This window comes from Podarcis melisellensis (assembly GCF_964234715.1).
Source record: "Podarcis melisellensis genome assembly, chromosome: 1".
NCBI classification, from domain to species: Eukaryota; Metazoa; Chordata; class Lepidosauria; order Squamata; family Lacertidae; genus Podarcis; species Podarcis melisellensis.
In genome coordinates this window covers 15,205,022-15,219,913 of record NC_138528.1, presented here as the reverse complement: position 1 = coordinate 15,219,913, position 14,892 = coordinate 15,205,022, and the positions used below count along the sequence as shown (strand labels likewise).

The following is a 14,892-nucleotide window of genomic DNA, read 5'->3' as shown; positions in this document are numbered from 1 at the left end:
ACTCAGGTAGCCACACCCAGTTCTCTCTTTTAATTGGCAGCTCGTTTGCTTGACTTACGCAAGGGCTAGATTTCCTCTTCTGCCTTGTAACCGCCCTAGATAGAAGGAAGCAGCAGATAAGACTTGGAGAACTGCTGTTCTCTCAAGCAGTTTGCAGGCTCTCATTTCAAACATTTTATTAGCCTGTTGTTCTTCGCAGTGAGGAGTGAGGTTTGCGGGAACATAGGCTACTGTCTTATACTGAGTCCCACTGTTGGTCTGCCTCATTCAGTATTGTCTACACTATGGGTAGGCAAACTAAGGCCCAGAGGCCGGATTCGGCCCAATCGCCTTCTAAATTCGGCCTGCGGACGGTCCAGGAATCAGTGTGTTTTTACATGAGTAGAATGTGTCCTTTTAGTTAAAATGCATCTCTGGGTTATTTGTGGGGCATGCCTGGTGTTTTTACATGAGTAGAAAGTGTCCTTTTATTAAAATTCATCTCTGGGTTATTTGTAGGGTCTGCTTGGTGCTTTTACATGAGAAGAATGTGTGCTTTTATTTAAAATGCATCTCTGGGTTATTTGTGGGGCATAGGATTTTGTTCACCCCCCCATATGGTCTGGCTCACCACATGGTCTGAGGGACAGTGGACCAGCCCATGGCTGAAAAAGGTTGCTGACCCCTGGTCTACACTGACGGACAGCAATTCTCCAACTTAAAATGCATCTCTGGGTTATTTGTAGGGCCTGCTTGTTGCTTTTACATGAGTAGAATGTGTGCTTTTATTTAAAATGCATCTCTGGGTTATTTGTGGGGCATAGGAATTCGTTCATTCTCCCTACCCTATATAGTCCAGCCCATCACATGGTCTGAGAGATGGTAGACCAGCCCACAGCTGAGAAAGGTTGCTGACCCGTGGTCTACACTGACGGACAGCAATTCTCCAGGGTTTCAGAGGTAGGCCATTCCCAGTCCTGCTTAGAGAGGCCAGGGACATTCTGAATGCAGTGCATATTCTTCGATTGAGCTATGGCCCTTCCCACATGGTGAGAAATCATTCTTGCCCAAGAAGGATACTTGTAAAATGCCCTGGGCCCTGGAGATCTGTGGTTAAACTTCTCATGCTTCAGTTTGCTTTACTGAGTTTCGAATCTCTTTACAAGCACCCGTTGATTAGGAATAAATTACCCAGCCTAGGCTCCAAGTCAGGCAGATCAGATCTGATGACCTCCAATCTAAATATGGTGCCACCTTACAGGCCTGAACATATAGAAGCATAGAATTGTAGAGCTGGAGGGGGGACCCTGAGGATCACCTGTCCCAACCCCCAACAATGCAGGAATATGGAGCCGTCCAACTCTCCATACGAGCCTACCTGGACTCTGAGATCCTCTTGAAGGACCTTCTTTGTGTGCCTCCTCCACGAGAAGTCCAGAGGGTGGCAACATGAGAACCAGCCTTTTCTGTTGTGGCTCTGCATTTGTGAAATGCTCTCCCCAGGTTATGGAGCCTTCATTATACATCTTTAGGCGCCAGGGTGAAAAAACGTTCCTCTTTGACCAGGCCTTTTGGCTGATTAACATCCTTTACTCCTATAAATGTGTTTGTGGGAGAAAGGCGTTTTTATTGGTTTGTGGTTTCTCGTTCTTGTTCTTATTACACATTTTGTGTTTTTATCTTGTGCTTTTGTTTTGTAAACCAAGATCTGCAGATGAAGGGCGGTATAATAAATCAATGAGTGCCAATGGAATGCAGAGGAGGGGGTCTTTAAAACACTGACTCAAAAGGGCTACTTTTATCTACCAGCTTCCCTTTCTGAGGCCTTAGGAGCAGTGTCAGAGATCTTGCTGTTGGGTGTTTCATTAGCAAACATTTCCTTGGTGGGTCCCAGGTCGTTCATGATTGGTTTTTGGGTGTGTGTGTTGCTGTTTAAATTGTTTTTGTGCCAGCATGCCTTTCCCCCCCACTTTTCCCCCCTGAATCATGCTTTTAATTGTCACATTTTTGCTTCTATCATACCAGTTTTGGAAAACTGCACATTATGCTAAGATCTAAAAGATGGTATGAATAAACAATATTGTGAGCGGACTGAGTTTTGTATAGTTGCCTCTTTCTATTTGTCCCAGTACAGTACTTGATTTTTTTAAAAAAGTTCAACCTAAGAATCCTATATAAAGTGTGTAAATTCTTCTTATGGTACTATGCTGCTGCTGCTTCTTCTTCTTCTTCTTCTTCTTCTTCTTCTTCTTCTTCTTCTTCTTCTTCTTCTTCGATCACCTGTAACTGAGTAAGATTGTCTTCCATAAACACGGTTTTAACAATGAGTCTGTAAGTGACTGTGGAGGCCAATTCTGGATCCACACGTCCTTCCACAGTGGTGACATTGGTTTCTGGGCAGGAGTTGATCACAGTGTGGATTTGCCAAGCGTGCCTTCCTCTTAGCACGTTTCTCCCTTGCGTCCTGAGTTTGAGTGTCTTCAAAGCCCTCGACACCTTTGGTAAAGACTGTTCTCTAACTGGAGCGCTTGCAGTTGTCAGAGTTTATACTACATTTTTTAGATTTGCCTTGAGACAGTCTTTAAGCCTCTTTTGTTGACCACCAGCATTACGCTTTCCATTTTTAAGTTTGGAATAGAGTAGTTTACATTTATATTTATACTATACATTTAACCCCTCGCACCCTCCAAAAAACCTGGGAGCTGTAGTTTACTCCCCACAGAGCTACAATTCCCAGCACCCTTAACAAACTACAGATCACAGAACTATTTGCAAGAGGGAATGTGCTTTAAATGTATAATGTGATAAAGGGGTATTTGATCACAGACCTAGAGGCCTTTAATGAACCCAATAGCAGCTCTCCTTCTCCTTCAACACCTGATTTAAGACCAGTCTTCAGGGGTAACTGCATATATAAGTTGGCGGGCGCTGCTGGTGTTAAGAAACTGATCCAACTTTACCTGCTGACACAATACAGCCAGACTCCCATTTCTCTTTGCTTGCTCTTCTTTTTCTCTTGGCTAATAGCTGGGGAGAATCAGATAGCAACCTTTTCTGCAAATCCTGCAGTTTAACTCTATAGTGTGTTAGTGTGGTTTTTTTTTGGCATGTTCCCTGCAAGTGCCAGAATCTTAAAGCAACAACAACAACAACAACATTTTTAATTCTGTTTCATCTTCATCTTCAGTTGGGTCCAGGAAAATACTGTCAAGACATAATTTTATTTCTATTTTTTAAATGAATGAAAACATTTCAACGATTGCAGCTAGGTGGTACACTGTTAGTGAGCCTAATTATACAGTATCTTTTATCAGCGCTTAGAAGCAATAAGATCCCACCTTGCTATTTTATTTTAACATACATATATGTGTTTTCTTCCAGCTAAACTTGCAAAGCGGTCCCAGGAGAGAGAAAATCTTGGTATGCTGGTCTGGTCGCCCAACCAGAATATTTCTGAAGCAAAGTGTAAGTCTCTGGATTTTTGCTTCCCCTAACCTCCCTACTTTTTTAAAAAAAAGCCTGTTTAAAAAGGCAAATAAAATAAAACACCAGGATGCTTTCTCACTGGGGAGAAACTACAGCTGTAACCTACTTTGTGTTTTCATTGTCCTTTAAGTGGAATTTTGAGTCTGTGATATAACACAACCTTACGCAAGGTTTGCTGAGGCTGATGGAAGGTGTTGTCAAAAACCTCTGGATGGAGAAAGCATCTTTAATTCCTTCGTTTCCTAATCGCACATCTTGTGAAAATTTTGAACGCAAGCTTCCCAGAATTCTCACTAAATTTCTGGACGTGTTCTATGAAGCATTTTGCAAGGATAAGTGCCATTGGCTTTACTCCTTTGGAGAGGGAGGAAGGAAAAAATAATGGCAGCTCAGCTGTAGGAGTAAAGTTTGTTGGGAGCAGGGTCATCCCTAAGAATAAAGTGGGGAGTAACTGTTTTTTTTAAAAAAAAACTTAAAAAAAATGTGGAATGGCCACTCAAATTTGCATTATTAGCATAGCTGTCAACTTTCAGATTTGAAAATAAGGGATCAGCAGCCTCACCTGTCCCGGAGACAGTCTATGGGATATCTAACAATCCGGGGTAGCAGTGGGAAACGGCGCTGGAATAAGGGAACTTCCCGCAAAAAAAGGGAAGGTTGACAGCTATGATTATTAGCCCCCAAACTAACTAACAGTAGAACATTTGTTTGTTATTGAAAGCATTTTTACCCTCTCTCTTAGCCATAAATGTTCCTTGAGTGGCTTGCAAAAACTGATGACTCATTCAGGGAGTCATGACACACGAGGAAAAAAGAAGGGGAGGGAAGAGGGAAAAGACAAGCACAAATTACATCTCTTATAACACAGTTCTGTCGTTTTGCCTGTGCGGATTCTGTCTTGTCTCCCCACCATATCATATCTGGAAACAGAGCAGGTGACAACATTTGGGCCAGGCAGGAAGGATTGTTCCTGCTACACAGTTCTTCCTTTGGGCCAGTGGCAGGTGTAGTTGGAGAAGGCCTAAGGCCTTGCCCTAGAGAAAGATATGAGGGTCTGAGGCTTGATGGGTCTTGGTCTGAGGCTCCCCATCATTTTCTCACCCTTTTTTGCTCTCTTTTTAACCTGGCCAGTTGCATGTTGGATGTGCATTCTGTGAGGTTTGCTGTTACCTGGCTACACTCAGATCATCCCAGTATATGCTTGGAAATGGTAATGACCAGCCACTGAACATATTTTGTGAATCTTATATGATGCCGTTAGCGTAGCATTCAGCATAGAGTGAGGTGTTTTCGATTTGTTCAGCCAGGTTGCGACTCCCTTGCAGTGCAGGCTTGTTGTCAGTCAGATTTTAGTAAGTAAGTCAGGTCAGCTAACTGACTCTACCTGTAGCTGTAGTTTGTGCACCTTCAAATAAAAAACTGGGATATACATGAAAAGTAAAAGGTGCCTGTGTGAGGAGGCATTTTCTTTTGGTTTTAATTCTATTTTCACCATATGCTGTTGCAAGGAACATTGTCCAAACACAGAATTAACGCTTTGAAGAGCGGCAAGCTTTGCTGAATAGTTTCAACTTTTGAACAGCTTATACAGACACTCATATTTTAAAACAACAACAACATAATTATGATTTATTAATGTCCTTTTTGTATTCTTCAGTTACATTCCGTTGCCTTATCCAACCATGAGCGACAGAACTTTTTGGAAAGTGATTTAAAGCTCTGAGTTCCGATAAGGTAGAAGGAGATTTGCAGCTCTTGTTCTTTATTCTCCTTCCCCTTTATACTTCCACGGGACGAAGCTTTTCTGAGATCTTGTGAAGTTTTGCATCTGCAAATTAGCATGCGTTCTAATTTGAGCTCCTCAGAAAAAAGCGTAGAGCTGATGTTCTCTAAAAGTTGTTACAGTGCACTTTAGGGGGAAAAACTGTTGGTGCCGCCTTAAATATAACCAAGACAATGCAAATTAAAAAATAAAATAAAATTGGAACATAGGGAAAGGTGGCAGTCATGACCACATCGGCCCAGGACTTGTCTTTAGCCTTTTCCAAGGAGCTATAACACCTGCCTCCCAAATGAGCAGAAGGCCTGGTCTGTTGTTTTCCTTCCAGTTTTCTATAAAATATTATACGTCGACTGACTTGCAAGGTTAAATCACGATAAGGCAGAGTAAGTTCTCTCTTCCGGGGTCTTTGCTATAAGATGGTCAAGCTGCGGATGACCGGCGGAACTTGTGGCCCCTCAGAAGTTGCTGAACTGTATCGCCTATCATCCCTTACCATTGGTGAATCTGGCTGAGGCTGATGGGAGTTGGAGTCCAATAGCACCTGGAAGGGTACAGCTCCCTGCTCGAGGGCATCAGAAAAATTTCCAAATCAATCTCCACCCCCCTTAGGTGTTCATTTTTGGGACAAATAGCCTGAGACGAGACTGATTGAATGCAGTGACAGCCAACATAGTGTTCTCCAGAGTTGCTCTCCAAGTTGGACTCCAACTTGTCATTAGCATGGCCTGTGTGCAAGGGATGGTGGGAGTTGTAGTCCAACTGTTGGCTGCCAAGACTAGACACAATTTGCTGGTCTCTGTACATGAATTTCTGTAATGGCATGTGCAATTCTTTGCATGCATTCTCTGGTTGATGAACCTATCTCCACTGAGGGTGGAAGGTCATACCACCTTGTTGAAAGTCTATAGTGTATGTATGTGTGCACTTTTCTGAAGTTACCGCACTTCTCCTGGCTGTAGACTTTTTGTTGTTGTTGTTGTAAAAAAATACCCGCCAGGAGCATTTGAAGTGCCACTTTCATGTGCGATGCACAGGGGAGTGTTATTCTGATCAAAGGCTTCTCCACCCACATCAAAAACCTGAAGGAAAAGCGAAGCTGGGAATAATTTACATAGCCAAAGAACATTTTATTAATACCAGGGAGTTCCAGTCGGATTTTCTCTCTTCTCTAACTCCAGAATCAGTGGATCTAATAAAATACTAGGCAGGGTCAGCTATGAAGTGAACCCATGGTCTGGTTCTGCTACTGCATGAATGATATTTGGGTCCACACGTTTTATCCTCCCCTTGTCTGCTCAGGAGCCTTCATTTAGTTCTGGTTCTTGGCAAACCATAGTTTCTTGGGCAAACTGTGGCTTGCTAAGAGCATGAAGCTGAAGGAAAGAAAGGGAGAACGTGGATGCAAAGCTTCATTGATTGCATGCTATCCTGCCATGGTCTGGCATTATGGGATGGAACCTCTGGCTCACATGTTCCCCCTCTCTTTCTTCCTTGGCTTAATCAATTACAGTATTTCCTACTTTTGCTTCATGCCTCTATTTACTTATATTATTATTTAAAATATTTATGTCCTGACTGCTTGCTGTGATTCCAGGTTGGTTCACAAAAACGTTATAAAACATACAAATCATAGCTTGTAGTTATATCCAAACTTGCAAATTATTGTTTGAATTATCTCCTGAACCAGGACTTAGCTGGGCAAGCACAAACCATAGCTGTAGTGGTTCAAGGGTAGTAGGGAACCAGGAAGTAACTAAGTGGAAAATTCCCAGAGATGGCTCATATAGCACAGGGCTCATTTCCATAGCACCAAACGACACATGTTGGGCAACATGTGTTCATATGTACACAGGTCAGTATTGAATGCGAATTTTTCTGCAGCCTTTTGTTGCACGTGCATTTGGTCGCAAACCTAGGTTTGGTGTTCCTGTAATTTGAAGAGTATTAGGCAAATATCCACCTGTTTGATTGAGCTTTGGTTGAATATTAGTAGTTTGTAATGCTGCAATTCGCAGGGATTCGGGTGGCGCTGTGGTCTAAACCACAGAGCCGATTGGCGGTTCGAATCCCCGCAACAGGGTGAGCTCCCGTTGCTTGGTCACTGCTCCTGCACACCTAGCAGTTCAAAAGCACGTCAAAGTGCAAGTAGATAAATAGGTACCGCTCCGGAGGGAAGGTAAATGACGTTTCTGTGCGCTGCTCTGGTTCGCCAGAAGTGGCTTAGTCATGCTGGTCACATAGAGACAAACGCTGGCTCCCACGGCCTATAGAGCGAGATGAGTGCCGCAACCCCAGAGTTGTCCACGACTGGACCTAACGGTCAGGGGTACCTTTACCTTTACCTTTACTAATGCTGCAATTAAGGAGCCATAAATCTTTTAATATCTTATAATTTTAAGGTTGCTTTTTTTTTTACCTGCACTTTAAAATTATTTTTAAAATAAATTTAATTCAAATATTAGATTCTTAACCTTTATATACTTTTCACTATTTATTAATGTAAAATAGGATAATGTATAAGAGTGTTCTGCATGAATATTGCATAATCTTATCATATATTTAAAATTGTTTCCTCTTTCACGCACTTGAGGAGAGGATGGCTTGTTAACTTTGTATTATTTATTACAATTACTTTATATACTGCTTCACACCAAAACAGGCTTCTGAGCAGTTTACAAGTATAAAAGCCCATCATTCAAGCCTCTTCCTTCTCTCAATCTTATAATTTCATTAAGTTTTGATATTATGCCACTGCAAAACACTTTTTTTTATCTGTGCTTTTAATTATATTGTCATTGTGTGATAATTGTATTGTAGCTTTGCCTTGTGATCGTACGGGGCAGAGCAAACTGAAAATAGTTTTATTTGTTTTATTAAAAACAAAGAAACAGACACTCCTGGTATGTTACTAGTAGTCAAAGAAATGTATGTGTATCTGAGGCATTGCTGGAGAAAATTTCCCCTGCAGTGTCTTAATCAAATATGCTCATGCTTCCTAACAATGCTCTTAGAACAGCTATAAGGTTTTTAAAAAAGTGGAGGGGGGAACTGTAGATCGGCAACTCACTCTTGTTTGCATTTCATTGTTTCCAGTTGTTATTCTTGAGGTAAGTTGGTTTTCTACTTTATAAGTAAGAAGTGCCACAAAGGTCCAGAATAATTTGACTTAGGTGCAGCCTGCAGCCATTTTGAATCAGTGTGGGAAACTTGCTGTTGGCTCTAGTAGGGTGTACATAGCGATCTGTACTTGGATTTCTGCTAGCGTTGCAATGTTTACTTGACTAAAATTTTTCGATCAGCCAGCAGTTGATGGCTGGGACTGGCGGAAGGTCATAGTCCAAAACATCTTGAGGGCACCAAGCTGGTGAAGCAGGTTGCAGATGATAATTAGTCTCTGTGTTTTTGTGAATACCTTTATATTCCGATATAGATATAGATATAAAGCCTACTTCATTGCAATAACCTTTTTTGCATTGTAAAGAGTCTCTACCTGTTTTTGGACTACAGTTCCCACCATCCCTGACTACTGGGCCTGCTATCTAGGGATGATAGGAATTGTAGTCCAGAAAGAGCTGGAGACCAAAGTTTGGGAAACCCTGGTCTAGAGGAAGATCGGTATAAACTGCTTGAGTTATATCCAATTAAATCATACTCCGGGCAGCGTATGAGATTGTTCCTTTGCTTGGAACCAAAGGTGCAAAAAGCTCTCCCTATTGCTCATGCAATGTGAGACCATGATTTCCATTGACCTTTGCTGCTCTTCCTCCTCCTCCTCCTCTACAACCTTCCTTGTCACATCCCATATTTTTCGGGCGATTTTGGACCCCACCACATACACAGCAGCTTGGTGGAAACGTGGCAAGACAAAGGGAGGACTGACAAAACATTGGGGTCCCTACATACAGTTTACATTTAGCATTGTAAATTAATTCTTTTCTGTATTACAACTGAATTTGTTCTGTATTACAGCTGAATTTGAATTCATGCATTCAAACAATAATATCAGTTTACAGCAGAATGCGGAAAGTTAACCACCATGAGATCTATGGGTGAGGGGTAGTATGCAAACTTAATTAATTAATTAATTTTTTTTAAAAAAGGTGACACCCAATTTTAGTCACACACGGTGAGGACCCATTGGAAGCAATGGGCAGCAAATGCAGATTTTATTTATTTTTTTTGGACAAGTTTTTATTGTTAAAATAATTCAGTATTAATACACGCATATTGCGAATATGCAAGCATACAAACATACATTTCATACAATCCTTAAAAATATTCAAGCATACCTACATTCAGTCCCACAGATAATTCCTTTTCCCATCACCTTTTGAACTTTTGAAAACAGCAATTTGCACTGAAATTCATGTGTGCAGTTGTTAGCCCTGTTGTCACTATCCTCAAAGTCATTTAGCTGGCCTTCTCCCCAGTAGAAAAAATAAATACAAAATTGAAATAAAAGTTTCCATATTAATTGCAGCTTCTTTTCCCACTTCCCCCCCTCCCACGCCACCATGCTCCTAGTTATTAAAAGTATTTTAAGGGGCAGTTTGCCTCAGTGTCGCCCGTAACACACACACACACACACACACACACACACACTTCTGTTGTTTATTTTCAGTACTATTTTAGCAGGGTTTGTTGGATGTCATTAGCGGCACAGTGGATTCAAAATACTGAATCCTCACACTAGAGGGGGCCGGAGGAAAAGGAAAATCAATACTTTGTTGCCATGGCAACTGGAGGAGGCCTGGGTTGGCCTGGGGTGGTCTCCTCCATTGAATTAATACATTGCTTCGGTTTTCTCCCTTTTCTTTCTTTCTTCCTTTCTTTTTTTTTTTTGCTCTCTGCCCATATAACTAGCATAGTCAGCTCCCCTTCAGAGTCCTCAGTTTAGCCGAACAAAAAACTCAGAGCACACATACACCGTATCCTGGAATTCTTTTCTCTTGCAAAACATCATGATGTAGTTGCCGCCTTTATTCCAGATGGCGGAATCATACTCTCCACCAGCAAAACATGAACAAGGTTTTCCTGTGTTTTTGCATGTAGGAAGTTTTAGGGAATTGCCTGAGCTTAGAAACAGATGATAAACAGTACCGGAATCCCAGGTGCTATTTTTAAGTTGGCTTTGCTTTGTTTTGGGTGGTGGCTGATGTCAGAACGATGTGACTTCCTTATTTCTTTTTATGTGTTTCTTGCTGCTCTGATACGACTGATGAAGGTCAGATATGAATATTCTCCCGTCATGTTAAGTTTTACCTGAAGTGCTTCAGAAGTGTTCCAGAAATCTATTGAGTGTCTGCAGGAGACAGTCTGCTGCTGCTGCTATTATTATTATTATTATTATTATTAGTAGTAGTAGTAGTAGTAGTAGTAGTAGTAGTTTCACTTCTCCCCATTTTTATTCTCACAACAAACCTCTGAGGTAGGCTATAAGCTAAGGGGCCTAAAGTCACCCAATGAGCTTCATGGGGGTGTTGGGATTTGAACCCTGATCTCCCAGGCCCTAGTCTAACCAAATTTATCTGCAAGTAAAGGCAGGTGGCGCTGTGGGTTAAACCACAGAGCCTAGGACTTGCCGATCAGGTCGGCGGTTCGAATCCCCGTGACGGGGTGAGCTCCCATTGCTCGGTCCCTGCTCCTGCCAACCTAGCAGTTCGAAAGCACGTCAAAGTGCAAGTAGATAAATAGGTACCACTGCGGTGGGAAGGTAAACGGCGTTTCTGTGTGCTGCTCTGGTTCGCCAGAAGGGGCTTAGTCATGCTGGCCACATGACCCGGAAGCTGTACACTGGCTCCCTCGGCCAATAAAGCGAGATGAGCGCTGCAACCCCAGAGTCGGCCACGACTGGACCTAATGGTCAGGGGTGCCTTTACCTCTACCTAAAGGCCTGCTGCTAATCGAGATTTTGAAAATGGAGACTTAAGGGTTGTATCAAGGTAAATTCTACTCTCTACACCCCCTGAAATTAATAAGTGTGACTTAGTCATAGCTGTTCTTTTCAGTGGGTCTGAGTAGAACTAAAGATGGCTGCAACCCTATGAAAGGAAGCTAGGATTTGCCTACACTTTAAAAAAAGAAAGCATTCTCCTTCATTTTTAATTAATCAAGCTCTTGCCTCACCTGCTGCAAGAAGTTACAGCTGGGAGCCTGCGTAGGTCCTGTGTTACCACATTTTAAACTGTCCCAGATTGACGAGAAGCAAATGAATCAGGCTATTTCAGTTCATAGTACATTACAACAGAATATTGTAATATTTCCAGATATTTTGAACTGCCACTCCTATGAGCACCAGGCAAGGTTGGTAAAGGCTTCATTAAACATCGATCTTAGCCCACCGGTTGTTTGCAAGACGGCATACACACCGCACGCCCAAAATGTGCACACCCACTACCGAATCCTGGGAACTGTAGTTTTACGCCTAACAGCACTATAATTCCCAGCACTCTTGACAAGCTGCAGTCCCCAGAATCCTTTGTGAGGAAAAGATGTGCTGAAATATATGGCAAGTATGCAGCCTCCGTTGGCTGCTCTGCCTCTTTGCTCTTGTCTGCAGCTTTCTGTGCAAAAGTTGTATGTGCTGGGGTGAGGTCTCCCCAGGGGTTTTCTGAGCCTTCTTCCCACTTCCTCCTTCTTTCTGCCGTTGCTTAGCTGTATCCTGTTGTACATATCTTAATGCTAAAAGATAATCATCTGGGAAGGTGAGAAAGGCAAGTAGATTCCACCTGTTTCTCCTGCAAACCCTATATTATGGTCTGCCAGGGGGGTGGGGAGGAGAATAAGCGTTGAATAATGAAAACCTTGGAAGAAGCAAGTACGTGACTGGGAGGCAAACGTACAGGAAAGCAGAAATCAGCTCAGATAAAAAGCGTGACGCCCTGCAGTTGGAATCAGTCATTAATGTACCCACCATCCTGTTCACCCACTACCTATTGATTGATTGCATTTATCAGGCGCTTTATGCGCTAAAAAGTCTCCTAAGGGACTCAAGGCTTAAAACAGGGGAATACAAAGGGGCTGAATCTAACTACTTTGACATTGCTATACTTTTAACACAAACGCTAGGTGCTGTAGGTAAGGTAAATGGTGTTTCCCTGTGCGGCTCTGGTTCGCCAGAAGCAGTTTAGTTATGCTAACCACATTACCAGGAAACTGCGGACAAACGCCGGCTCCCTCGGCCTATAGAGCAAGATGAGCGCCGCAACCCCTGAGTCGTCCACGAGTTCACGACTGGACCTAACAGTCAGGGGTCCCTTTACCTTTAATATCTTCTTTGGAGTGGCACTGTGTTTTCCATGAAATGTCACTCTGCGTAACAGAACTTGCATACCAATCCCTTGCAATGGATGCACTTTTAAGTTTTCAGTGTTCCTAAATTCCTAGCTTTGGTGCACATGGTGGCTAAAAAAACTCTCCTTTCTTGCTGATGGAGTGGCTCTAGGATCTTGGAAACTGGGACCCTGCAGCAAAATTAGTAACAGGTGTTTGAAGCCCCCTCAACCCCAAGACCACTACACCACACATGATTCCTGACCATGCAAAATGCTGGCCGGGGTTGATGGGTGTTTAAAACACAGCATCATACTTGGAAAAGCTGGTCTGTGGTCTAAAGACATTTACTTTTTTCAGTAAAACAAGTGCTGTTTTCCCCTCCCTTTTTCTGCCCTCGTTATATTTATGAATAAATGTGTACAAGAGTTATTCACTTAAGGGGTGTGAAGGATTATTAGATTATTAGAAAGGCTGACTGTAACCTAAATTCCAGAGCGTTCAGTGAACTTTGAGAGTCAGGGAATCCTGGGATTAAGCATGCCTTAGCTTCAGCCAGACTATTCGAGCGTGTGACCTGAGAAGCAGGTGATTAAATCCAAGGTTTGAAGGTGATATTAATTTGGTGCATCATGCTCTGTTTCCGATGTCCAGGGCTGTGAGTGCCTTTGCTCACCTAGTCCAGATGGCATGAGCCCACACAGGACGCGGAGGTATTAGCCAGCTTGGGGGAACCTGAGGTTTGCAGGAGTACCAAAATAGTGGGAACACCACAAATGGGTGTTTCATGGCCATGGGATGCCAAGTGGGTTTGGAAGCAGCATGGAGTATCAGGCAGGAGGACTGAGCTGTGGAGGATGGTGCTTTTGGGTATACGGGGCACTGCCCCCCAACCCCATTCTGCTCTCAGCCTGTGCTTGCCTGCCTGCCTGCCTGCCTTAAACCGGTCCAGGGGGTGTTGCATTCACCATCTGCTTCCTCCCCCTTAGTCCCAGACTTGCCCCTCTTGGAACTCAACAGGGAAGAGGATGGGGACAAAAAGATCTGCCTTATATTAGCTCTGGCTCCCCCTACTGTTGGCTTCCCTGCCTTTGCGACCTATTAGTCCCCAGTGCATCCCAGCTACTGTGGTTGGCTGGCTGGAACAGTGAATAGGAGCGCTCCATGCTGCAACATTTTAATGCAGGTCTCACTTTCCATTGCCGGAGTTCCAGAGTTTCTCATGTGCAATTCAGCCTCAGAATTCAGATGCTGACTATTGGTATATGGCTTAAAATATTAGATTGTGATGTTCTTTTACCGGCGAGTGTGAACTTCTAGCTTCTGTCAGTCCTATGCATGTACAAATGTCCCAATGAATGCACCCTTCGTGATAACTGTACGTAGGATTGCAACCTATATGTGAGAAGTGTGTATGGGACAGAGAACGCCTAGGTAATTTGTAGTTAATTTGCAGGGAAAGCTGCCTGGGAAACAATTGTTGTGACATGCTCCCCCTCCTTTAAGTTTCTTAAACTATATTTCAGTATGCAAAGTTACGTAAAAAAATAAAAGAATTCTAATCTTTACTGGCAGTGTGTCTTTCTAATTATAGTATGCCTTTAATTGTAAATATTTTAATCCAATCAGATTAGGCCCTGGGGTTCTTGTCTGGCCTAGTACTTAACAAATCATCACCTTTTCCCAGACTAGGAAGGTGGTTAGAGGGAGTTGAGAATTGGGGGAAATACCTCTGTTTCTGCTAACTCGGGAAGGACTTTTACTGTGGATTCAGGGGAACAGGCTGGCATGCATGTCTTGCTCATTTCTCTTTAATGGAGAGCTGGCAGACATGGGAATCTCTTAGGTAAAAGGACTCCTGGATGGGTAAGGTAAAGGTAAAGGGACCCCTGACCATTAGGTCCAGTCATGGCCGACTCTGGGTTTGCGGCGCTCATCTAGCTTTATTGGCCGAGGGAGCCGGTGTATAGCTTCCGGGTCATGTGGCCAGCATGACTAAGCCGTTTCTGGCGAACCAGAGCAGCGCACGGAAACACCGTTTACCTTCCCGCTGGAGCGGTACCTATTTATCTACTTGCACTTTGAGGTGCTTTCGAACTGCTAGGTTGGCAGGAGCTGGGACCAAGCAACAGGAGCTCACCCCGTCACGGGGATTCAAACCACTGACCTTCTGATTGGCAAGTCCAAGGCTCTATGGTTTAACCCACAGCTCCACCTGCGAAGGTGACTATGGGGCCGTAGCACTCATCTCACTTTCAGGCCGAGGGAGCTGGTGTTTGTCCACAGACAGTTTCCTGGGCCATGTGGCCAGCATGACTAAACTGCTTCTGACGCAACGGAACACCGTGAGGGAAACCAGAGCGCACGGAAAC

At 43.3% G+C, this 14,892-nt stretch overlaps 1 protein-coding gene across 2 annotated transcripts in view; it reads left to right on the top strand.

Moving 5' to 3' along the window:
- RCOR1 (REST corepressor 1) overlaps positions 1–14,892 on the top strand; it is a 137,878-nt gene that overhangs the window by 44,935 nt on the left and 78,051 nt on the right. For both annotated transcript variants that reach the window (XM_081913148.1, XM_081913147.1), the window contains exon 3: positions 3,361–3,444. In XM_081913148.1, the coding sequence (XP_081769274.1) occupies positions 3,361–3,444 (84 nt within the window). The remainder of the gene's footprint in view (positions 1–3,360; positions 3,445–14,892) is intronic.